The sequence below is a fragment of the Colossoma macropomum genome, unplaced genomic scaffold (genome assembly GCF_904425465.1).
Source record: "Colossoma macropomum unplaced genomic scaffold, Colossoma_macropomum, whole genome shotgun sequence".
In the NCBI taxonomy this organism is placed as follows: Eukaryota; Metazoa; Chordata; class Actinopteri; order Characiformes; family Serrasalmidae; genus Colossoma; species Colossoma macropomum.
In genome coordinates, this window is record NW_023494794.1 from 22,807,107 (window position 1) to 22,832,909 (window position 25,803).

General features: G+C 38.9%; 3 protein-coding genes across 6 annotated transcripts in view; 2 read left to right on the forward strand and 1 right to left on the reverse strand.

The window, feature by feature from the left end:
- arhgap31 (Rho GTPase activating protein 31) overlaps positions 1-5,123 on the forward strand; it is a 47,779-nt gene extending 42,656 nt beyond the window's left edge. Inside the window, exons 11-12 of the mRNA XM_036580633.1 lie at positions 87-253; positions 1,282-5,123. Coding sequence (XP_036436526.1) covers positions 87-253; positions 1,282-3,543 — 2,429 coding nt within the window. The 3' untranslated portion in view covers positions 3,544-5,123. The remainder of the gene's footprint in view (positions 1-86; positions 254-1,281) is intronic.
- Positions 5,124-6,190: 1,067 nt separating this feature from the next.
- tex55 (testis expressed 55) lies at positions 6,191-11,650 on the reverse strand. Of its 3 annotated transcripts, none has more exons than XM_036581049.1 (4): positions 11,444-11,650; positions 8,482-8,674; positions 6,720-6,782; positions 6,191-6,289 (listed from the first exon to the last, which is right to left on the reverse strand). In XM_036581049.1, exons 2-4 carry the CDS (start codon positions 8,620-8,622, stop codon positions 6,230-6,232), a joined length of 264 nt encoding a protein of 87 aa, XP_036436942.1. In that variant the 5' UTR covers positions 8,623-8,674; positions 11,444-11,650; the 3' UTR covers positions 6,191-6,229. The 3 variants fall into 3 exon arrangements, with proteins under 3 accessions (XP_036436942.1, XP_036436944.1, XP_036436943.1); XM_036581051.1 differs by having other exon boundaries at positions 11,440-11,650; XM_036581050.1 differs by lacking the exon at positions 11,444-11,650 and adding an exon at positions 8,761-8,976.
- A 561-nt stretch (positions 11,651-12,211) lies between these two features.
- Positions 12,212-25,803, forward strand: part of zbtb20 (zinc finger and BTB domain containing 20) — a 109,109-nt gene continuing 95,517 nt past the window's right edge. Inside the window, exons 1-2 of one of the 2 annotated variants that reach the window (XM_036580637.1) lie at positions 12,212-12,599; positions 23,289-23,397. The gene's annotated coding sequence lies outside the window, so the exon portion shown is untranslated. The remainder of the gene's footprint in view (positions 12,600-23,288; positions 23,398-25,803) is intronic. The other variant, XM_036580634.1, reaches the window with a different exon arrangement.

Below are 25,803 nucleotides of genomic sequence, written 5' to 3' on the forward strand. Positions count from 1 at the left end.
CAAATCTTCATGTCCACATCGAACGGTTGAGAATGCAGAGCTCATTGCTAATGACAGTGTTTTCCTTTCTCTGTCCTCTGTTTTAGGCAGGGATGCAGAAGTGAAGGAACTACTTGCAAATGTGGAAGTGCCTGACAACTTGATGTCTTCTCAGCTGAAAGCTACAGAGACTCATGAAATGTCTCAATCCTCTGGGAAAGAACTGGACACCAAACCAGTACAGCTCAATGAGCCCAAAAAGCTGGACCAACTGGTAAGAGTGCTAATGACGACTTCAGAGTAACACAGAAGAAATTCACTTATTTCAATTCTATAGTCTTAAATGTGCTGAAATTGTGACTGTAGTGCCACACAATTCCTAAAAAGCACATAGTCTATTCTTTTCTATTTAGGGATGCACTGAAATTTTGGCAACCATAAACTTTAGGGTTAAAAATGGTTAAAAATGCCACAAAATCTCCTAAAAGTTTGATCGTAAATTAAAGAAGCCTACAACAAAGTGTCAAAATCTAAGACTAAATCATTTGCTAATGAAAATGAAAAATAGTTATTTAAAACATTGTTTATTCCTGCCATCTTTTGCATTTAAACAGTTTGAGCAGCAGCAGATCAACAGTGAACATGGTGGTCGGGTGGAACTATTTCATGGTTTCTCTGAAAGACATTGGTCAAGAGAACTATAATATCTGTTCATGACAAGTATCATGTGAGGGTACAACACCCAAAAATGTCCTCACTACAGGTTTGATATGCAGAATATCCTACAGCAATACAATAAAAACAGAATAGAGAAGTCCCCGCTAGCTCGCCAACACGATATGTAGAAAAAATGGATGCAAAGTTTATCTACAAAAATGGAATCCATTGCTTTAGATAACCAACCATTCTCTAATGTGGAGGACATTTCAGCCTTTTTCAGTTTTTGGCCCAATATGACCTGAATTTCGGTTTTGGCCAAAGGTTTTCATTTTGGTGCATCACTAATTCTATTCTATTCTATTTTATTCTGTTCTATTATGTTGAATGTCAGATAGTCATGTTACCAAACCTGTTGACGTGCACTCCTTCCATATTCTTTTCAATATTACAATACCATTACAGTCAATGTGATTGTAATCAATGCCATACAGTTATTTGTTTTATACTTTTTATTTTTTGCTATATTTTGTTTCGTTCTAATACTCAGAAGCAGCGAACACTGAATACTATGTAATATTACCCAATATATCAAAACTTCAGCACCCCAATCTAAACTAACATCCCTTTTGTTGCATTGCACAGGACATTGTGTCAAACAATCAGGAGCCGTGGCCTAATTTGCATCATGAGCTCCGGATCACAGAGCCTGAAACAAACATACTGGAAGATCAGCTTAAAGCCAGTGGCTCTATGACCAGAATCACTGGAAATGATGGTGCTCTCAATTTTAATGCTCAAGCTAAAAGAAGAAGCAGTTTACCTACTCAGCCCGTATCGTCAAAGGGACACTTCACAGACATTGCAAAAGGTTTGCTGATGGATCAGGCAGGTGCTACTGTTTTTAATGCAATGCTGGGGCCTTCGCCAGAAAGATCATCAAGGAATGACACTGGTTGGAATTACCTTGACAGCAGTGAGGTTAAAAAGGATCACAAGAGCTTGGATTCTTTTGAGTCGCTGGACATAATGGCAAACAAGCTGCAACTCTCACCATTCTTTCATTTAAAGGAGACAGATATTCTTCAAGATACTGAGCCATGGCCTTCCAGTGAAGATACTTGTATTAATTCAGTGAAACAAAATGAAGTCATCATTACGGGAGAGTCTTCTGGTCCTAGTGGTGGTATCGAACCATGTCGTAAAAACCCTGCAGACAGAAGTGTACACTTACCAAAGGAGGATAGCCACGAAAAGGACAAGAAGAAGACTAACAGTATTAGTGTTGATCTAACAGCCAAAGTAAAGGGAAGTATGGAGAGGCTCTCGGAATGCTTGGATGAAAGACGTCTCACTGCCGAAATTTCACATCAAGATGATGAGGACATGTGGGGGAGTCATTTGGCTGGATTGGATCAGGTGGAACCCTGGGAGGACTTGAGCACCACCAAACAGTGGGTGACTAGCCCCCTGCACTCACCAAAACTGGAAGATCTTTTCCCCATGCTTAAAACATCAGTGCCGGTTCCAGTAACGCAAAGAAAAGCATCTGGAGAGCTTAACATCGATCCTTTGCAAAAAGAAAAGAAGGTTGTAAAGGAAGAACCTCTATCAGGGAACATCACAGTTTCACCAGAAGAAAATACTGCTAAGACCAGAGAATCTGACCCTGCACCTATTAGTCCTTCTGCCAAAGCCACAGAGGCAGATGTGGATGAATGTAGTCTTGTAAAGATAACAGAGCTTGTTCTTGGTGCTGACTTTGAAGGAATCGGAGAGAAAGCTGAGTCTAAACCTGAAACCTCACAGCTTGCACCATTCAAGACCACCACCCACCAGGAGGAGACTACCAGAATGCCAAAGAGAAACATCGGTGCCCCAAAACAGAAAAGTTCTGTCTCTTCCCAAAGATTTCACAGACAAATATCCCATGAGCCCTGCATTGCAGAAAGAAACGAGGAAAATATTGCTCCAAAACACAGACCATATTCCCTAAATCTGGATCTGGGACACCGGTGCATCAGGGACATCTCAAACCGGCAGAACCTTGACCTCGCAGATGGTTCCTGTTCACAAAGGGGGTCAGTAACACCTTCTGGGACAAAGTATGATGGGTTGTCTCTGGAATTGGAGATGTTCCTGAAGGATCGGCAAGCACCCATGCGACGCAACTCCGCTCCAGTCAGTGTGTCTTCCGTGCGCACCGCATTCATGATCAAGACATGTCAAGCAAAAGCTGTGCCTGTTATACCTCCCAAGATTCAGTACAGCCACATACCCCATCCAGTTCTTGAGAAGGGGTCAGGGGATCAGGAAAAAAGAAGTGGATCTGAAAGGGAACCTGAGAAGGCCAAGGTAGAGAAAGCAGATTCTGTAGCTCCTCTCCAGGTAGTAAAAGATTGCAAAGAGGAAAGGGAAAACTGCGAACCAGTCACAAGGATCCAAAGGCAGGCATCCATCGAAAGACCTACAGAAACTTGTAAGCCAGTACCTACCCCCGATCTCCCAGTCTTGAGAAGGAAGCGGTCTGCCAACGGGGACTCCTTCATGGACTGTCCAAGACCAGAACGATCCACCTTGCTTCAAAGATCTTCCTTCCGGAATCGGCCAAGGCCTCAAAGCCTTATTCTCTTCAGCCCTCCCTTCCCTATCATGGACTACCATCCGGTGGGGGAAGATGGCAAACTTGTCCTGTCACCCATCAAGAGTCCTACTGAAACCTCACCACTTGATGTCTTCACTAAAGAACTAGCAGAAAACCTTAAAACACCGGAGGGGGTCACCCTACGAAACAAAATGACTTTGCCCAAGAGTGGACAGAGGCTGGAGACCTCTACCAGTTGCTTTTACCAGCCCCAGAGAAGGTCTATGATTTTTGACAGCAGGAGTAACCGGCAGATCGAGTGAGCTGTCCATTGTACTTGTGAATAACATTCACATCATGGCCAGGATGCATCAGCATCTAACTACTGAGTGTGATGTTGGTTTGTCATTATTCATAGTGACTAAACATTCTTGAATTGCAAGTTCTAGACATGATAAATACAGAACTTTAAGTATCAGGCTTGGGTGTAAAATGCTGCTGCTAGTAGAGAATGTCACAAGAGGCCACTTCTACCCTCTATAAAAGCGTGAAAGCGTTTTAGGAATGCAGCATTAAAAGCCTTTACATTTTTTTGTTCTTATGAACCTGAAGTGCCAAAGATGTTTCACTGCAATCAGATGTATGCAGAAATTTTACATAACACAAATAATCCCCATGGGTTGTTTTTTTTCTTATCAGACATCCAAATAGCATTAAAACCTGCAATGTGAGTATTTCATTTCCATTTCATATCAATTTCAGGGATTGTTGTCTGGGATCCAAAATGCAATTGAATTACTTTTAAACAAATGGGCTCTGCAGGTTATTACCTTGAATGACAAACTTCGCCTACGAAAAGGCAGAAACACATCTACCTATAGTATTATGTCAAGTCTATGTTTTAAGAGAGAAAAAAGGGGAGAAAAAAAAATTAAAAGCCATTTAATTTGTTATTTAGCTTAAATTTCTTTTCCTTTCTTCCTCATTTCTGCTAAGCTGAAAAAATGTATTTCCTTTTTTTTCTTATTTCTGTTTCCAGTGTTGTATATATCAAATGTGCCCACCAAATATCCAGTGTTATAAGTACTGAATGTTTTGATGTGCTGATGCACAATAGTTACACATATAGATAGATTAAGATGCATTAACTTGCACCTGGCCTGATTCAAAGTACTGATTTACACTTGTTAGAATTTGAGTTACTGTTATTACTGCTGCTTGGAATCTTCCATTTGCAAGATGTATTAAAAGTGGAGCTTTAATTTAAAGGATGCCATGCCATTCAACTTCTAAATATGTGTCATCGTTCAAAACTCTATGATGATTTGATTGTACAAAAACTGCCTGGAAATTCAACCAACGTATTTATTTATGCAATTTATGTCTAATGACGTTGCCAGTTTGTTGTATAAAACAACTCATTTGTCATTACAAGTAAAAGTGTACATTTTGATACATGATATTCAGGCATTTTCTGCTGATGCCGAAGTCCTGTGGTCCTTTTGTAGAGAACAGAAACGCTTGCTTTTACATAGTATAAGAAAATAAGTAGGGCTTCTACTGTGATAAAGGTTTTTAGGTTTGGTTGGTTGGTGTCAAAGTATTTTCAGATGTTTTTGGGCAGAAAATGAACGACGGACCATTAAAGATCTAAAACGTGGGAACAGCAAGGTTGAAGAAAGTTGAAGAGAGGGAGAGAGAAAGCACACGTGTTCTCCAGAAATGTACATTATATATATGTAATCTTGTATTGAGACAAAGAAAAGAAATTGTATGTTGTTCATAACTGTAACCAAAGAACACTAACTTTGTAATCTATTTTTTTTTGTATCGCTCAAAGTGGATTTATTATTATATGCACCCAATGTATCAAAACCAATAAATATACTTAATATGTACTGTATAAATGTGTCCCTGTGTTGGATATAAAGGTAAATATAAAGCAGCGCATGGCGCATTTAAAACACTGTGGTCCAAGGAGATAATACAGAACAATAGCTCGTTATTTGCAGTTGTATTAAGTTGAGATCTAATCATTACTCTATTTGTGCATTAATGCTGCCTAAATGCGCATGAATGGTGTTTTGCAAACACTGAGATGACAATGAAACAAAAAAAAAAACAGGCAAACTTCCAAATCAATCAAATGTAAATCTCCAATGGACATTCAATTAAGCGCTGACAGCTTTGATAAGACAAATCATTAAAAAGTCCAAATGCATATCCAACTCATTTGCGAGCAACAATGACTACTGAGCTTTATTGAGATTTATAATAATTCTACATACAAAACAGATCGTCAAACTGTCATTCAGACCCGATTCTAACCCCACGCACCAAACTACGTTTTTCGTTCGTGCTTAATCCACCAGGGCTGACAGACGTGTCTCTGTTTTAGCCCCATGTTTTTTGGCTCCCCTTAAATCAGAGAGAAAGGATGTACTTAACCGGGCTTTATGTGTCACAGCTGAAACAGCAGATGCGGCTTCAAAGCCAAGGATGATGACCAGAGTGATACACTGAAAGAAGAACCTACTACAAACAAAGACTTCCTTTACTTTTGCAGCCAAAAACCCTCATGCAAATTTGAATACAGTGTGGGAGCCAGCTTTTTTTTCCCTTTTCATGGCAAACGTACCGCCAGTTTCTTACTACAAAACTACTTTCATCATACTCAGAGAATAGATCTGTTTTTTCCCTCCACCTGGATGCCAAATTCATCCACCCAACTGCAATAAAACACACGCAAAAATACATCTTGGCTGTAGAGTTACATCCTGTGAATGTACCTTTTCCCTATTACTTTGCGCTCTGGCTCAAAAATGATATTGAAGCATGGTCTACTTGCAACAAGTGCTATTTGGCCTCTTTGATCCGCTCACAAATAGGCCTCATATTTCTCAAATATGGTTGTGCAAAGTCACAAAACGTGATGGGATGCAAATATGAAAAAATGACAGTATGCAAAAATATGAGCACGGTCTTTATTGTGTCCAATTCCTGAGAAACCTATTCAGGTTTCTCAGCTTTAACGCTGGACTCATCCCGAGATCTAATCTTCTCCTGGACCTAGACAGACAGTAAAAACAATTGGTTCGCCCCAAAAATAGGGTTTCTACACAAATTAAAAGGCCTACGATATGCAATACTGACTACACAATGTGCAATATCAAAAGGCCTACAATATTCAATATTCATAAAGAAATCAAACAAATAAAACACACCATGCAGCTTACGCCTCTCAGTACAGCCCAGAATAATTCAGGATGTCAGTCATGTCTTATAAACATCCGGTAAATGGATTACACACATGGTCAGTCTATCAGGCACAGAACTAAGCCCAGTCCTGCACTAAATTACAGGGCTGGGGCGGATTTTTCATTGCAAAATGCTTTTTAATCTAAGACAAGGCTGCATGTCTGTGAAATGCGTAACACGCCCACAGCGCTAACACATTCCTTTATTCATTTATGTCCAATTTAACAAAAAAAAAATGTACCTGCTCAAAAATAAACTGCAGGGGGTCATCTGGCATGTCATAAACCAGCTTCTCTGTGATTTCCTGACAAGCAGACAAAAGAGAAAATGAGCCGAGCTCTGGCTGAGGCCTGCACTGCTCGTACTGCCAACCTATTTAGCGCTGTCCTGACCTCTTCCTGCCTCTTGTGCGACTGTCCTAGTGCTGGACGGTATAGATAAAATTCAGTATCATGATAATTAATGCCAATTTACACATGATCAAATACTGTCGTGCTATGATATATTGGAGAATGTATAAAAAAATTAAATTAAATATCATGATATTTTTGCACATAGCACAACCTCGTAGTATTTAATAATATGTAAGTTAGCATTAAGTTGATGACCACATGCTTCCTGAGTGCAGCTGCTGTCTTAAAAATATGACACAACTCATTTTGTTCTGTTTTCTTCTCTTAAAAACACATCAAAGACAACCTTACATGGTACTGTAAATGCAAACCAGGCTTTTTCAGAAAAAGGAAACTTATATTTATTTCAATTTTATGGAAACTTTTTTTTTAGAATCTGAAGCAGCCAGTAAGTCTAAATGGCACAAGGCAGGTCCTGAAAACCATAAATAGATAGAAAATTGAATTAAAAACTAAAACACAACAGGAAGACTGCAGTTTAGTTGTGGATATAATGCTCATCTATCATATATGTCAACATATATTGGTATAAGCAGTATATTACCTTAACTTACTGTCTCTAGATTTGATTCATATTTATTTTCTAATCATAAAAAATAGCTTAATTAAGCTTTTGTATGATTAGTTTGTCAAATTAATGAATCCAGACATACACATACGGAAATCTGATACGTGGCCATAAATGCACATATATCATACAGAGCATATATTTTAAAACACATATATATAAGTTTCAACCATTGGTTGAAATGGATGTTAATGCATTGTATATGGATCATATGTACATATACGTATGATATTTGTGTGAATACATACATGCATAAAATACAGATCACACATGTACTATATATCTAGTGTATATCTGATACAGACACAGACACACTTTTTAAAGCATTAAAATTCAAATCAAATACAAAAAACTTATATGACATGAAGCTAGCACATATCAGTGATATATTCCATCCATATATGAATAATGTTTTATATTTTTACACATATATGTTTGTATTTGGTGATATATGGCTGACATTTATGTCCCAGCCAGTTTCAAATTAGTTGGCATGCATGTTACATGTATGTCCATATGTGACAAAATCTAATTTAGACACAAGGGAAGTTCATATATGTTAATATATGTCATATTTTTGACATCCATACATTGCTTATATAAAAATAATAAACATAACTGCTGCTACATTATACTGGACACATTGCGCAATACTGTTGTATTCACATATGTTAATAGCATAAGACTCTATTCTGTTTATATCTCATTCCATCTTTATTTAAAATTTTCTCTTATTTTTTCATTTGTATTATACATAAGTAGTGCTGAGCTGACCTGTTTCTCTCGTCCAACACACTCCACTGCACCATTGACCCTGTGTTAACCTACATATGACTAACAAATAAACTGAACTGCCACAGATCAGATTTCTGTATGTGTGATTTCAGTGTAATATATGGACAGAGCACATGGTAAAGCAGTTGGTGACCACTGCAAACTCTGTAGCTTTCCTCTTGACTCTTTTCCAAAAACAGCATTGAAGTAAATATTAAGAACCGTCGTAAATCATCATCTTTTCTTACCTGGAATATCTGGAGGATACAGTGGCTTTCCATATATCTTACACATCTGTCATAAGGGTCCATGTAGGCCTCTGAGGGACGCATGGTTTTGTCCGTAGTTTCTGTTTTGAGCACTTTTTCTCTCGTGTCTGAATCCTCCATGTCAGAAAGCTCAACGTTACGTTACAGGTCTTTGTTATTGTCTGAGGAAAGACTAAAAGTGCAGAAAAAATGATCAAAACTAGGCCCGAGCAGGCAAAACAACACGGTCTCTCAACAGTTCAGTGTTTTTTTTTTTACCTTTTAGACGACTTTGTTGGGTTTAGGTCTGAATTAAAAGCAAAAAACTCACAAAAAAACTAGATTAACTCAGTGTCCTCAGTTTGGCTTCTGAGGGGTTTGTTTTATCGTCTGAAATGTCATCCCGTCACCCCTGGCAACCGTACGCGAGAGACTCGGGTGACGTCACCGCCGTTATGAGACACAATAGCGGCGAGTGAATTTGGGCGAGTTTTTTTTTTTCCCCCCGCACCCGTATTCCTACAAGCCACGCCCTGGTGCGCTGTGAGTGGCTAATACGCACCGGCCTCCTGCGCTGGGATTGGTTGGTGTCCTCACCAGCAGCCCGCCATTCTAAACGGCGAAAGCGCTGGCCAATGCTAGCGCACGAGGGGCGGGAATAGAACGTTGGCGTGTAGACGAACCACTAGCCAATCCTGGAGGAGGAGAGGCGGGACTTGGCTTAATACGGGTGCGAAAAAATAAATAGCCCTGTCCAAAACCCGTCCTGTGAGGATTCACGTCGAGTGTGATGAGGGCATTCTTAGCTGTTTCGATGAAGCCCTGGCTGCGTGGAATTTAGTATAAAGTTTTAAAAAATACATATTTTCCTACAAATATCTTTTTTTTTTTAATTCTGCGAGACAGTGAGTTAATATACTACACATATAAAATAGACTCCGTTCCTCAAGGGTTCTGTAGTAAAGGGAATGGTTCTGTTTAGGACCTCGAACACTCAAAGAACCATTTACATGCTAAATTGCATGGTGAAATTGTTCTTCAGGTTGACGGATTGATGGCGTAAACAGCACCAAAAAGGGTTCTGCTATGGTACGCAAGCATCGTAACAACAGTAGAACCCTTTTTGGTGCTATATAGAACCACGTATCAATCTAAAGAACCATTTTACCATGCAAACAGAACCACTGCCTTTACTAAACAACCACTGAAGGAGCATATTTTGTAAGAGCGTACTATAACATAGCCTCATATAGTATAATATAATATAATATAATATAATATAATATAATGTAATATAATATACTGTAGGCGTGTTTATTATGGTGTTATGATGAAAGGCAACCGCACATTTCCAAACAGCTATAAAAGAGTAGGAAGTCTTGGCCTGATTATTAAATATGCGTGTAGTTTAGCCTATATTGTTGTTTATTTTGGGAAGCGATATGTATGAAGCGCTTTTCGATGGAAAGTGTTTTTATGGAACGCCGCACTGAGATCACAGAAGGGGAACGAGGCGAAAACATCGCCGTTTTCTGGGTTGCCGGTCGTCCTCAGCTGACATCACGGCCTACAGCGCCTGCACGTTATGTAGGGCAGACGGTGCTCGTGTCCCTCCGTGAACCCAGGCTGGGGAGGAGGGGAAAAAAACAGAAGAAATAAATAAATAAAGATAAATAAATAAATAATAAGACGTTGCTATTCGCGCGTCGTGCCGACAGGGGGCGCTCACAATCAAGGAACCAGCTGTGAGCAAAACCGGAAAGGCGGGATAAAATGATCACGAAAAGAACCCAAACCAAAAAAAAAACAGAGCGCGATTGTTTCTCTTATTTATTATTGTGGGTCAAGGTCAAACGAGCATTGTGCGTAAATAAGTTTACTGTGCCTTCGTATTTCTTTACAAGCAGAAGTTACCGTCTCGTTCGAACTTTCCGTTCCACCTTAAACGGCGCAGCAGTTCCATGTAACTGCTGCGCCGTTTAAGGTGGAGCGGAAAGTTCGAACGGGAGGCTGGCCGAACGGGACGCCAACTCATCCTCAGTGGTGTTTAAAGGTGGGCTGATGTTCCAGCGTTGCTCTAGATCCAGATTTGAGGCGTGTTTTGAAGAGGTGAACGATTACAAATGTACATTTTTGAATTATTCCTCGTCTAGACTGCACGCACACCTGTCACTGTCTAGACAAGGGGGGGGCGGAGTGTGTGTGTGTGTGTGTGTGTGTGTGTGTGTTGTGGGGGGGGTTGGGGTAGAAAGGGTCTCGACCACTATTGCATTATGTTGTGTCAGTCACAACCACTCTGTGAAGGGAAGGAGAGGGAGGACTCCTTAAAAAAGATGGTTCATCAAGGGTTCTTTAGTAACCCAGAACCGTTAGAACCACTTGCATGCTTAACTGGTTCCCTGCATGGTGAAGTGGTACTTCAGACCGACGGAGAATGTCCTGTGTGGTTCTATACAGCACCAAAAAGAGGTTCTCCTACACTCTTAAAAAAAATACGGTTCTTTAGGTTCTGTTTAGGACCATTTGCATGCTTAAACGGTTCTTTGCGTGGTGAAGACGGAGAATGTTTTGTATATGGTTCTATATGGAACCTTGTTGAGAATGAGTCTAAGGGGAATGGTTCTATTTACCATTCCCCATTTGCAGGTTAAATGGTTCTTTGCATGGTGAAATGGTTCGGATTGATGGATGAGTGTTGTGTAATATGGTTCTATGTAGAACCTTTTTGAAAATGATTCACTTACTGATATCAGGCTTGGAACCCAAAAAAAAAGGTTCCACATGGAACATACAGCGCATTCTGTGTCAGTTTGAAGAACCGACATGCAAAGCACGCAAATGGTTCTAGTGGTTCTAAATAGAACTATATATATATATATATATATATATATATATATATATATATATATATATACACGAAAGAGTGACACATATGTATATATATATATACACACATACATACACGAAAAAAGTTCAGCGCCTCTTCTCTCAATCTGATTGGTCGAGCAGACCGCCAGCCCTCTTCTTACGTTGCCTCCTTGAGGTCAGTTAGGGACGGTTTAAGGGGAAAAAAAATAAATAAATAAATGAGAAAATAGAAATGCGTAGAAAGTAAAAAGGCTCGGCGCGAGCAGACTAGCTTGTTGGCTCTCAGTGGAGAGTGACAGGCACCGCTGTGGCCCAATGTGCGCGTGGGATGGGTCTCAGTGACGCAGGCCTGGGCCAATCTAAAGTAACTATGACACGATAGACGTGTTCTAATGCTCAGACGTCTGACCACCAACATCCTCCCCTCCCTCCCTCCCCTGAATGGGACAGATGGGACTTGAGGGGAGTTTGCTCAGCGTTTACCATCCATATGCACGCATATGCATTGCTCTACTTTCTGTGATGATGAGTGTGTGACGTCAGTGGGCTGGCGAGGTTGTGGAGTGATCTGGTGGAGGTGTTTTGGAGGGGGGGGCTAAAGATGCACGGTTCAGACACAACAACCTGCGTGTAAAGAGGAGGGGGGGTGGTTTCGCTTTCAGAGCCCACAATGGAGGCAGTTTCCTTCCAACCGCCCCCCCCCCAAAAAAATAATAAATAAATAATAAAAATAAAAAAATAAAAAAAGAGGAGGGCGTGCGGCTCCGCGATTGGGGCAGACTGACCGTGAACGATCTCTGTGCCAGCCTACGCGCGTCAAGAGGAGCCCCGCGCTCTCCCAATCGCCTGTGGAAAGGCGTGGCCGCCTCGGCCCCTCCGACGAATGGTGGGAAAAAATGGGAGGGCGCCGCCGGACTCGGGCTTTTGAGGTCCCTCTCTCCGAAGGAAGGTAGGCTGCAGCGTGTGTGTTTATTGATGAGATGAAAGAAGAAGATGGAAGTGAGACGTGAAGCAAAGTGAGGGAAAATATTTAAAAAAAAAAAGAAAAGAAGAAAAAAAAAGAGAAAAAAAATAACCCAAAAAAACTCAAGCTCGGTCGTAAGAAGAGGAGGAGGGAGAGAGAGAGAGAGAGAGGGAGAGAGTGAGAGAGAGAGAGAGAGAGAGAGAGAGAGGAGAGGTGGAAAAAAAAAAACAAAACAAACCGGAGAAGCTGTGAAACGCTGTGGGCCAGTCTCTTTAGGAGCGAGCAGGTAAGAAATAAGACATTGAAGAGAAGCAGGAGGAGAAGGAGGAGGAGGAGAAGGAGAAGGAGGAGGAGGAGGAGGAGGAAGGCTGCTTAATGCTACTACTATCTGTCTGTGCTATTTATAAGAAGAGTGATAGCAGTTAACGTTAGCTAGAACGCGCGGTGGACACGGATAGAGATTCTTCTTTTTTTTGGAGAGAAACTTGTCACTTGTTTTTTTTTGAAAGAGAAAGAGGGGAGAAAGAGGAGTGGACAGGGCTCGTGCACTTCTCAAAGCGGACTGACTGAAGTGAAGTGACGTCTCAGGTAAAAAAAAAAGGAAAGAAAAAGGCACTCTCTCTTCTCTCGCTCGGTTTTCCGAGCACTTTTTGGCTAGTTTTCTCAGCGCTGGAGGAGTTTTCGGCGCCGCGCGTAATACTGTAGGCTGACGTTTGCGCACTGTGTTTTTCGGGCTCGCGAGCAGGAGAAGAAGGAGAAGAAGAAGGGAGAAGGAGGAGAGGAAGGCAGGGGAGGCAGGGGAGGCAGGGACTCCCCTGTACAACCAGCCAAAATAGATTTGGGAGAATAAAGCTCCGCTCAGGCTCTGCGTAAAAGCCGCGGAGACGAGGCGCGTCTCGCCGTTTTTAAAGCAACTGCAAATTGGGTTTGAACTCAGCCATCTTGCGAGATACATGTGTATGTTTTATTTTGGCATGTTTGAGAGCGCGCGCGTGCTCGAGCCGTGCCTAAATCGCCATTTAATCCCGAAAGATTTCCCCCAAAAACTGGGGGTAAATACGCTGCCGCTGCTGCTGCTTTGTGCCTGTGAATTTAATAGGAAAAGTGGGCAGCTGTTGTGCCCTCGCGCTGCGTGTGTGTCTGTGGCCGTATTAAGTGTCTTGTTAGCCATTCGGTCCTCTCCAAAATTACGAACAGCCCCCAGATACGAAGGCAGAAAAGTCCTCGGCAGGCTGGTCTGGTCTGGCTGAAATGCTGAAAGACAGAGAGGTCCAATTTTATGTGTGTGGTTTTTATTTATTTATTTATTTTGGGTGCCCTCTTTTTTTTTGGGTAGACAAAATGCCCGTTTGCCCGTGACGCCCAGCCTCCATGTCCCACCTAAACAGCTAAACATTGGGGAAAGCATTTTTTTTCCCCCCATTTTTCTCTGCAAGTGAAAAGTGTGGTCAGTGTTTTGAAAGCTAGAGCTGACCATGCTCACATGAGCTTTGCCCACTCATTTAGCCTTTACCCTTCTCTCCTGCATTTCCTTCAGCATGCCCATATTAAAATGTGCTTCCAAACAGAGCCGGCTTTGCCAAAAAAAGGCTTTTGGCTTAGTCACGTTAGTCACGTTTTCTCCCCTCTCTCCTTTTTCAGGTTTACAGACTTTTTTTTTTTCTTGTATTTTTCCTATTGAGCTTGTTCATTTCAGGCCAGCTTAGTTTGTCCCCCCCACCCCCTTTTTTGTAATTTTTTGGAGATTGCCAGGCTTAAATGGAGCTGGATTAGATGTTGACCTGCCAAACATGCGCCTATATGACCTTGGAACTTTTGTATTGACTCACTAGGCTGAAGCACAGCCATGCATTCAGATCCAGCTTAGATTACACTAAATCTAGTCCTTTGTTTTTTCTGGATGGAGTGGTGCGGTGTCCTGAGTGGCTGGTACACGAATGAGATTTGGGTTGTTGTTGTTGTTGTCGTTGTTAGTGTCATTAATTGCCAACAGTCCTGCTATCAAATTTCCATCCGCACTAAAACTCCATTCCTGACTAGGCCTCGACTCCACATTAAGGGTCAGCGCAGGTCAAGCTGGAGCATCTGACCGCTGCACTTCATTCTGAAGCCTGGAGCCTTCAAATGCTCTCACTTAGGCTTCTCTGAAAAAAAAAGAAAAGAAAAAAAAACTTCCACCGAGTTTGTAGCATTCATTTCTCTCTCCTGCAAACTGGCATGTTTTTCTGGCCTGCTGGATGCGCGCGCCTTTCGCGTTTAGGTGGAAGGTCAGGCTTGCGCTCCGTGCCCATAAAACACAGCAACACCCCCCAGATCGATATTTTCTTGGCACTATTACGAATTGCATATATTCAATATTCCGGAGCAGATAATCATGCTGCTGCAGTTTCTGGTTTTCTCAGTAGTTTGAGCTGCTTTCCAACATGCCAGCCAGTAATTGATATTTTGCACAGGCTGTTGAGGACAATGAAGATTATGACTTTGATTTTTACAAACATAGTATGTCCATATCGTGTTAATAATTTGAGATTAATAATATTTGCATACAACACCTTTACAAGGTACAGGAAGCATTTCATATATAGAAATATATTGTTGCTGCCGGAAAACAGTTGAAACAGTTAAAAAATGGTAACTTTACAGGAGAAGGAAAAAACGTTCTTCACTTTGAATGGGAGGTAATGGAACCAGATTTTTTTCCCTGTAATTTTGGATAATTTCTGATGGTCCATTCATCATTCCATGTTAACACAACGCGAAGAGCAACTAGCATTTTTTAATTTTGTGAAAAAAAGTAATTGTATGTATATGTGTGTATATAAGTTGATGTGTGTGAATATACGTATCATATATGTATTGTATTATATATAATATATATATATATATATTGGGTGCATATATATATATATATATATATATTATATATATGTATATATATATATATTATACATATATGTGTATCTACTTACATATATATATATATATATATATATACACACACATACATATATAAATGTATGCATGTATACATACATATACATACATATATATATATATATACATATATATATATATATATATATACACATATATATATGTATGCATGTATATACACACGTGTATACATTTTGATTTTTGATTTTTTTCAGTCTGTGTTTGAAGTGAAAATTGGAGTTTTTCCTGTTTCTTTTCCCTGACCTTTGTATTCCTCATCTTGAATCATGACCATATTTGTTTTTTGTTTTTAACTCCATCCGAGTTTATTTTTTTCCTCTTTTTTTGGAATGAGTTTAAATATCTACCGAAATTGCCTTCAGTTTCGGAGTTGAAGCTTCTTGTGCCAGCTTTTGGGAAAGGGGCGTGTGTGTGTGAGTGTGTGAGAGTGTGTGCATGTGTGTATTGCCTTCTCGAAGCTGTAGGCCATGTCGATGTAACATTGTGCAAGAACGCTGTAGACACAGATTTCACGTGAGCAAAACTAAAAATACACATCAAAACCCCAAAACACACATTTTGTTGACTTTGGCACGTGGAGTGTAAATGCGCTGATGACAGAGTTCCGAAGTTTCACTCCTCTAAATTTACTTTAGCTGATTTCTTCTTACTTTTTAACCTGTTCATGCTCAGAAACATGATATTTCTTCTGTTTTTGTTGTAGAGTTAACTATTACACCTACTCAGTATTCAGAACCACTCACTTCTGTTCTCAGTGTATATATATGCCTATATTTATATTAATGCATGTACTACAAGCATTCTAGCAGGAAAGTGCTTAACCTTACATATTAAAGTCTATGAAATGATCTAAATGTTAAAAAAAAGTCTAAGTCAAGAAAAGTACTGTTATCTAAAAAAACATCAGGTGTATGCACAGTGTCATTATATCTCCCCTAAAAACGTCAGTAATCTTATTGTTTTTCCTATTTGCGTACAAATTCGTGTATCAGCATTTGCAAGGTCATTTGTTGATGGCAGCATTGATATCAGTTATTTGTTTATGGATTTTGATAAATAGATTAACTCTTATCACACGTTAAGTATTGTTGTTCCTTTACAGCAGGTCATGTTTAGTATTACACCTCACATATTTACATGTTAAAGAGTTTTACTTCTAGTGTGTTATGCTGTACGTATAAGACTATTTTTAACAGAAATCTTAGAATTTAATAAAAATTAGAAAAATAGAATTTTATTTTTTAGGTTTACCCTAACTGTGGCGAACACCTCTTTCAGTTCAGGACTGACTCTTGATTACAGCCAAATATTATTTATTGCTTTGCACAGTTCAAACAACCTATTTATTAGATATTCATATACATTGTCTTTTTTTTCTCCATTTAAGACAAAATGCCAGCTGCCCTTAAAATTGGGCACAAATTTAATGATGAAAAGCCCAAACTTACTTTATAATATCTAAAAAAAAAACTATCAAATCTTTTTCAATTAACATATTTGTAAGTTAAGAATGTTTTTCCTACAATTACATTTAGAAATGTAACTATGTAACATTCTAGAAATGTAATTACTTAATGGGGTAAAAGTTGCAATACAATATTACATTGAAAATGTGACTACTGAACATTATAAAATGCCACTATTTAACATTCTATAGATGTCGTTGGATAAAGTTCTGTAAATGTAACTACTTAACATTTTAAAGTTTTAAATATATAACATTCTATAAATGTAACTACTTAACATTTTGAAAGTTTTAATGTATAACTTTCTACAAACATAACTACTGAGCATTCTATAATGTAACCATTTAACGTTCTATAAATGTAACAAGATAACATTCTATAAATGTAACTACTTAATCTAAAAGTTTAAGTATTTAACATCCTGTAAATGTAACTAGATAACATTCTATAAATGCGAGTGTGTTATATTCTGTAAATGTAACAATTCTATCAATGCAACCATTTAACATTCTACAAGTTTAAATATATAACATTGTATAAATGTAACTACTTAACATTCTATAAATGTAATTACTTAACATTGTATAAATGCAAGTGTGTTTCATTCTTTGAATGTAACAATGTAACATTCTGTAAATGTAACTCTAACATTGTATGAATGTAACTATTTAACATTCTGTTAACGTAACTGTGTAACATCCTGTAAATGTAGCTGTAACATTCTATAATTGTAACTGTTTAACATTCTATGTAATAACTATGCAATATTCTGCTGGCCTGGCACTGAGCATGGACCCTGGCTGAATCGCACACGAACAACAGAGGTGCCAAAAAAGCCCCCAAAAACAAAAAGGAGGACCATTAAAATGGAATTTTGAAAATATTTGGCATTGGTTATGTAAAGGACGGCGTTGCGGGTGTTTATTTTGGAGACGTAGAAGTGTCCAAAGGCTTCAAAGCCGCTGTCACACTGAGACGCGCATTAATGAGCCTGTCATCTGGCTTTTAATTGATTAGATTTGCCATTTCTACCAGCTCCCTATTTGACAGGATGACATTCTAAGAAATTATAGCCACAGTGCCTCATTCAGGTCGTTTATTTCGGAGCGTAACACGGCCGGGGTACTCTATAGGGACGCCACACATTAGCAACATACACAGGGTACCTGTTAAGTACTCACTGTGCTGTTCTGCGTGATCTGAGCGTGCGGGGATACTCAAACCGCCGTTACAGAAATGACCTTCACTGGTCTAATTGAAAGTCAAGGCCAAATTTGAGCAGGGCCTCGGAGGAGGGCTTTGCGATGATGAAACCGCCTGTACTATTTTACAGCCCTTAGAAATAGTAGTCTATTTTCACCTAACACCGCTAATTTGGCTGTTAATAATCAAATATTAATTTCACTCTCCACTTAAATCCCCTGATGAAAGTTTTTGGAAGGTATTAAAGAAACGTCGCGGTGACTTATCTGGTGCTTCGTGTCGCTCGGAGGGAGGAGGGTTACATCAGTGACTCAAAATGGACCACGGAAAAAAAAAAAGGCTAAACTTCTAATAGGTCTCAAAGTTGTATGATTTGTCTTCTGAATTATATACATCTCAACCTGTAGAGGACGTACGCCAGTATAAGCCTGATTTGAACTTTTAAACTGCAGACAAACTGTCCATTTATTCTGTTACTGCTGTGTAACTAAGGTGTAAGTTAGGCCTCAGTTTAATCCTACATTGAATGTCCTCACACCTTAATCAGGAGTGGATACTGAACATCCATAAATGGATGAATTACCTTTTAAACTTTTTAACTTCTTAACTTATAAAAAAACTTCAGCCTTATTACTCAGTTAGTGATCTCAAGGCTTACTGTTATGAGCTGTTCACTGAATTATGAGGTATTCAGTAACTACTACAAATTATTCAGTGTCTACTTTAAATTATTCCATATCAACAATAAGTTATTCCATATTTGCGATTAATTATCCAGTATCTACTATAAATTATCCCGTAACTAGTCAGTATCTACTGAGAATTATTCAGTATCTCTTATGAATTATTCAATATCTACTATGAAATATTGAGTATCTTCTATGAATTATTTAGTATATTCTATGAATTATTCATTATCTTCTATGAATGATTCGGTATCTACTAGGAATTATTCAGTATCTACTATGAAATATTTAGTATATTCTATGAAGTATTCAGTATAGACTAGGAATTATTCAGTATCTACTATGAAATATTTTGTATATTCTGTGAATTATTCAGTATCTGCTATGAATTATTCAGTATCTACTATAAAAATTCAGTATCTTCTATGAATTATTCAGTGTCTACTATGAAATATTCAGCAACTACTATGAATTCATAGTAGTTACTGAATACTTCATAGTAGATACTGTATTCAGTATTCAGTACCTACTATGAATTATACAGTGTCTACTATACATTATTCAGCATCTACTATGAAATATTGAGTATCGTCTATGAATTATTCAGTATCTTGTATGAGTTTTTTAGTATCTTCTCCAAAGTATTTAGTATCCACTATGAATTATCTAGTGTCTACTATGAAATAGTCAGTATCTACTATGAAATATTCAGGATCTACTAGCAATTATTCAGTGAATTCTATGAATTATTCATTATCTACTATGAATTCATACTGAATATTTCATAGTAGATACTGTACTGAGTATTCAGTATCTATTATTACTTATTCAGTAACTACTGAGAATTGTTCACTATCTACTAGGTGTTATTTAACATGTACAGTAAATGATTCAGCGTCTACTATGAATGATTCTGTATGTCCTATGAAACTAACATGAAGTTCTGTAGTTATGAGAATGAGGAACAGAAGTGTTGACCCACATGCGACTTTAAAAACATGATGTATTGTGATGTATGGTCAAGCATGCTCAGTATATGATTAGATTGAAGTGTTTATAAATAGAGAACGCTTGATTATGTCCAGATAGGGCGATCGTGGAGGAGTTTCTGGGACAGACTGACTTTGTTGCCGGAATGAAATGCTCTGTTAATAATGATAGTAGTGATTGCTTTCTCTGAAAAGCACTTTTGGTCAAAGACAAAGGCCTGAACTCAGAGTGCATAGCTGGATCTGTGTTGCGTTTGAATGTGTGCATGTTTTTTGTTTAATACTGTACTGGTATGTTCTTCTCATCGAGCTCCAGATTCCTTAAATGTTTGAGGAATGTGGGCTGATAAGACGTCGGACCCTATAAGACAATGTCATTATGTTTTTTTTTCTCTGTCTCTTTTTTTAACAGTTAGTGGCCTGTGAACTTCTGACCGTACTATTTCTGCAAGGTGCACTTCTGCTCATCGAGTTAAATATGGGACAGTGTCAGCCTACAGTGCGTCACTGTTTATGCAAAAATCGCATTGCCTAATCTCTGGAGTATCAGGCGCTTCAGGTTTAAAATACGACTTGGGTTTGGTTTTTGGGCCTCCGATACACTGCGTCCAGGCCAGAATCAGCGTTCCAATCAGCGCTGGTGTTTATCAAAACATATCATGAGGAAGTTCTATAGTTTCATTTCTTCGCTCTTGTGTGAAAGAGCCTTTGTTTATTCTGATGTTCCTGTGCGCACCAGTAGGAGGGGTCATTTTGTTCCCCCCCCAAGTTTTGTTTATGGCAGTTTCTTGTCGTGTTCCAGGGAAAGTGCAGCAGTTTATTTTCTGGGAAATTTATGAATACAGTATGGATATGACTTGAAAGAAGTGTTTCCAACATGATCAAGCTGCTAGGACTTTTGAGAAAAGCCTGCAACTACAGAAAAGTAACCTGAAACGCGAGTGGTAAGCCCAAAAGTGTAAAAGTGGCAAACAGCCACGTTTGGGGTGTTTCACTCACTCGCTCCCTCTGTTTCGCAAAGCAGGCGACTAGCGGGGCATTATTTTACAAAGTTAAAGAAACTAGCGCATGTCGTACCAAGGACAAAGACAGATGGAAACCATGGTAACGGTGACCAGCCGGCGACTAGCCATTGTTCAAACATAACTTGGACAACTTTTTTGCACTGCATCGAAACAGAATGCGGTAGAGACACTTTCAACCCACAGAATAACAATGCGGCAGTTTGGAGACTACTGTAATGCACTGCCCAGTGCTGTCCTTCAGCAGCTACTCGTTGTAGTTCGGGTCAAATGAAACTACACCGCCCACCAAAAGTTTGGGGACACCTTGCCTTTTTTTCCTGAAATTTGCATTTTCTTGATTGCACTCATTTTTCAGTATTTCTGCACGAGCAAATGGTTCAGATTTAAACAGAGTCATTCATAGCAGTTTGGTATAAAATGGGTCAGATTTCTTTACAGCGGTGGCGATAGGAACCAGGGGTCGCCATGACTACAACACAAATATAGGCATTTTATTTACTATCCAAAACCACCCGTGAACCTACACGTGTCTTATATGGAATGTTGATGATGTTAAAATAGTGGAGAATCTGAAAAAGTGTGTTTTCTTTTGCGACTGTTTGGCCTTACAATGCCCCGCATGTACTCCTCCACCATAAATGGATTTAAAAAAACATTGTAGGCCACAGGCTTATCTCAAAACTATTGTCTCAGGCATCAGGCAACCGGTTCATCTAATAACTTTACTGTAAGGTCGGTGTTAAACTCTTTAGATGTCTGGTTCCTATCACCACCACTGTCAACAATTCTGGCTCGATAAGTTTCTCTAGAATGGAGCATTTCACACCACACTGAATGACTCTGTTTACATCTCAACCAATGAGTTCTACAGAAATTTTGAAAAAGTGGTGCAGTTCTCCCTTTAATGCTCCTAAAAGCTCCCTCAGAGACAGTTATTACAATGAAATGGTTATGAATACATCACTTGATGTCTGATATTGTTTTATGATCGTTTTGAGTAGGTTTTTGGATCTTTTTTTAAAATCCAAAGGCAAAATAGTCCCCAATGAAAACTTATTTTTTCACATGTACCACTATTTTACCATCTTCACTGGTCATTTCGGCCAGGAGAAATGTTGATAAATCGATGGAATTCCCCATTAATTGTGAAAAAACTCTACTTTGGTTAGCACACAGCAGATATGTGCCAATGCTTTGGGTATATTTAGCATCAGCGCTCACTCAGCTTCATGTTCATCAAAGTGCTTTCACTGGTATGAAGAGCAGGTTTTAAATACTGATCTGGCAGTTTTCTTTTCCAAAACATTATTAAAAGCACATTTCTAAAAACAGATCCTAAAATCTGAGCCACGTTCGAAGCCATTGAAAGATCCTTCATATACACACAGCCATGGCCGCCTCACAACAACTGAATTCTGCATTAATGCACTAACTCACTAAAAAACACTGTGCTGCGACTGGACCCTTATTTTTCTGACATGGACCACAGAGTGAACTGACAGCTTAATTAAGAACCCGGTTCTGCTAAAACTGAGCAGCTGAAAACGTATTTTCTTAACAACTGGGCTGAAATATAGCAGGCTAAACAGGCTAAAAGATAGCTAACAGGCTAAACTGCTCCTCCATTAGTATTCACTGTCAGGCTTTAAATTGAAGTATTTACTGAATCTGTATCTAAAGTGTAAAGTGTACGAGTATAAAAAGTATGTTTTATGAATGTCATACATGCTTCAAATGTGTCTTTTTGGTTAAATCTGCTATTTAAGTAGTACTAAAGCCAGTGTGGGAAAATGAATGTGTGGCACTATTAGCATGATGCTAACACAATCAGGAAATCGCATATAGGCACTTGAGAAAATCAGCATTAGCGCTGTGGTAGTGATTCAGTGAACAAAATCTGCTTATAAGGAGAAGAACTCTGCATTAAACACTGCTGTACTACACTGTCTTCATTATTATATGACAAAAGATTAAAAAATTCATAAAGTGACTGCTGTATACAGTGAAGGACGACTGAAAGTTCTTGTCCTTCTTTACCAGCCCATAGTTGTATGGCAACAATAACCTAGTCTAAACATAACTGCATTTCTTGGTGGAAGAATTGTTTATTATTGAGTATAACAATTCGATTTATGGTAAATATGTGTCCATTTTATTAGATTTTATGCTGTGAGTGTTTTATAAAAGCAGTAAGCCACGTGAGGCTGTGAGTTATAGTGAGTTTAACCATGGTCTCTACTTCATGTCGTGCTTAAAAACACAACTTTTGTGGCTTATTGCTTTATTAGAAACTCTTTTAGTCCAAAGGTGTTTTAAACAGCTGAAAGGTTTGAGTGCTGACGAGTACAGTCATCATAACAAGGGGATCAATGAGTGGCCTTTGGCTTTATTCCCAAACTAGCACTGTCACTATTACTGTCACTAATATTTACTTGTGGTGCTGTTTTCCTCGAAATAGACCCGATTAAGCTTTAACCTATTAGATAATTGCAAAATGATAAAGAAAACGTGATCATTTATACTGAAAAAAAAGAAAAGCTAACTCGTGTAGTGTAAGTGTTAATGCTAAACATAGCAGTGGTTTCATTGCAGTGTAACAAATTTAACTGTATATAAAATATGTGATGATTAACTGAATGTGATGTTTTTAGCGATCGGTTTGGATTGGCTGAAGACGACGACGCTGTCGGAGGGACGTCAGATGTGATCTGTGCAGCCAAGGCAAGGTGGAGGAACAATTTCTCCATCCCAAACCCAAAGGTAAGCTCAGGCTGATCTTAAACTCGCTGGGTTAAACCGGTATGTCAGTATAGGGGGTTGCACAACAATTTTTGTTTTTAGCTCAAGTTAATTGAGATGCAAGCTGCTGAATGCTTCAGATTGTTTAAAAAAAAAGGTGAATTCTAATTTCCTGCATAATTTAGTTGTTGAGATGTAAACAGAGTCATTTGGAGTGGTTTGGTGTGAAATGGTTCAGATTTGTTTACAGTGGTGGTGATAGGAACCAGGGGTCTCCATGACTACAACACAAATATAGACATTTTATTTACTATCCAAAACCACCAGTGAACCTACATGCGTCTTTTGAGTTTTATATGGAATGTTGATGATTGGAAAATAGTGGAAAATCTGAAATGTTAAGTTTTCCTTAGGGACCATTTTGCTTACATGTACCTTGAATGGATTTAAAAACATAGACATTTTAGGTCCAAATCTTCTCAAAACTATCACAAAACAATGTCTTAGTCATCAGGCTGTGTATTCATAACCATTTCATGTAATGACTTTCTGTACGGGGACTTTTAGAGGTGGCCGTCTGGTTCCTATCACCACCAGTTGTAGACAATTCTGACAGAGTTTCTCGAAACATTTTGAATGACTTTACATCTTAACCACTTTATTATGCAGACATTTTGAACAGTTAGTGGAATTCCCCTTTTAATGAATAGTACATTAATAGTAAATTGGTGCAATTTGGCTAGAAACCTGAACTAAACAGTCCATTCTAAACAAGCTTTATCTATTAACCTTATTAATGCTAACTTACACATAATCTGATAGCATGATATAGTTGGGAAATAACAGATATCAGCATTATCTCTACATTTTCTCAGTTACAGTGGAAAGGGTCAGGATTTGAGCCAAGGCATCTGATCCCGGATCAGTCTGAAAGGCCACTTTGTGCTCTAGTCTGAGTATACGTTACCTGTTGTTGCAAGACGTCTGACTTTTTGTGTGTCAAACAGTTGCGCAACTGTTGCTGTCAGATGAGCCTTTGTTTTGCTTTTAGCCAGAATCTTCCGTGTGTTTCAGCTGTTGCATATTTATGATCACATGTGAATCATCTATTATTTTTCTAATTGAGCTTACGGTATGTTCTGCATATGTACTGTAAGTGCGTAAATGTTCGTGTGAATCATATATTGTGGAAATGCGTGCCGTGCCCTGCTGGGCGATTTCCTCATTTCGAAGCTGGTTTTGAAAAATGGTGATGCGCCAAATGTTTCGAGTTAGCTGAATGTGTGACTCTGTCAGATTTGCTGTATTTTGCCACTTCAGGTTGTCCAGAGTGCTTTGCGTTTGAGAGGAATCGGTTTCCTACGGAATGGCACTGTTCATTCCCACACAATTCCTTGTTTTTTGACCATGGTTGTGTTTCTGTGAACTGGGCAGCAGCGTATGGAGTGTGTTTCTTCTCGCTGGCTATGGGAATGCAGGGAGGGAAATACTGTGAGTGATATGGCAGCAGCTCTACATGAGAAGGCTTAATATAGGCACTGACTATAGCGCTCTTCTGGCTGCTAGATAAGGCTACACCCCCTTTGTCTGTTACCCACCAGGCCTTTCTGAAACGTGCTGTCCGGCAACAGCTGAGACTTTGACTAATAGAAGCACTTTATTCCACTGTCCACCAGGACTGCCTTTAAAGGTTTGGGGACACCTTGCTTGCTTGCTTTTCACTATTTATTTTTCAATTAAAGGGCCCATATCCTACACTTTTCTGTGGTTTTATGTACCAAAAATGCATTTTTACATGACCATTTTCCAACCTCTCTTCTTCCTGGATGTTTTAGTTATTGTATCTTTAAAACTGATGTACAGTTGTATGCAAATGTCTAAACGTCCCCAGTTAAACTGTCCCTTTTTTTTATGTTTTCTTGATTTTTCTACAGAAGACTCACTTAAATATGGCATAACAAGCCAGAAAAATAAAACATAAAATGTAATATATATAAAATGTGCTATAACGTTTCACTGGCCACATTTTATGTTTTATTTCCCCCCCAATATGCTAAATGCAGAAAATAAACAGCAGTGTGTTCTCTGTAGAGGACATGTTAAATATTTTGCACTTAATTTGTGCAGGGGTGCCCAAACTTTTGCATAGGACTGTATATAAATGAGCTCTATTCTGACTGCCCTGTTTTGTACCTTATTTATAAAAACAAGTCTGAGCTGAAACACCCCTTATAACTTCGGTGTGAGTGGGCGGGGCTAAACAGCTGTAGGCTGAATGGGAGGGTATATGCAGATTGTTTTCGTGACATCACAAAAAGGGTGAATTCAAAGGGTGAAACTAAGTTGCAGCTTATTTTCCATATGTGGACTGTGTGGAGTGGTTCACTTTGAAACCATAACAATGTTTACATTCTGCCTCAAACTGAA

Excerpts from the sequence above, each read along its gene's own strand:
- tex55 (XM_036581049.1), bottom strand. The coding sequence starts at position 8,622 with ATGGAGGATTCAGACACGAGAGAAAAAGTGCTCAAAACAGAAACTACG. Across the intron at positions 6,783-8,481 it reads GTATCCTCCAGATATTCCAG|GAAATCACAGAGAAGCTGGT; the intron begins GTAAGAAAAGAT and ends TCTGCTTGTCAG. Across the intron at positions 6,290-6,719 it reads TGCAGTTTATTTTTGAGCAG|GTCCAGGAGAAGATTAGATC; the intron begins GTACATTTTTTT and ends CTGTCTGTCTAG.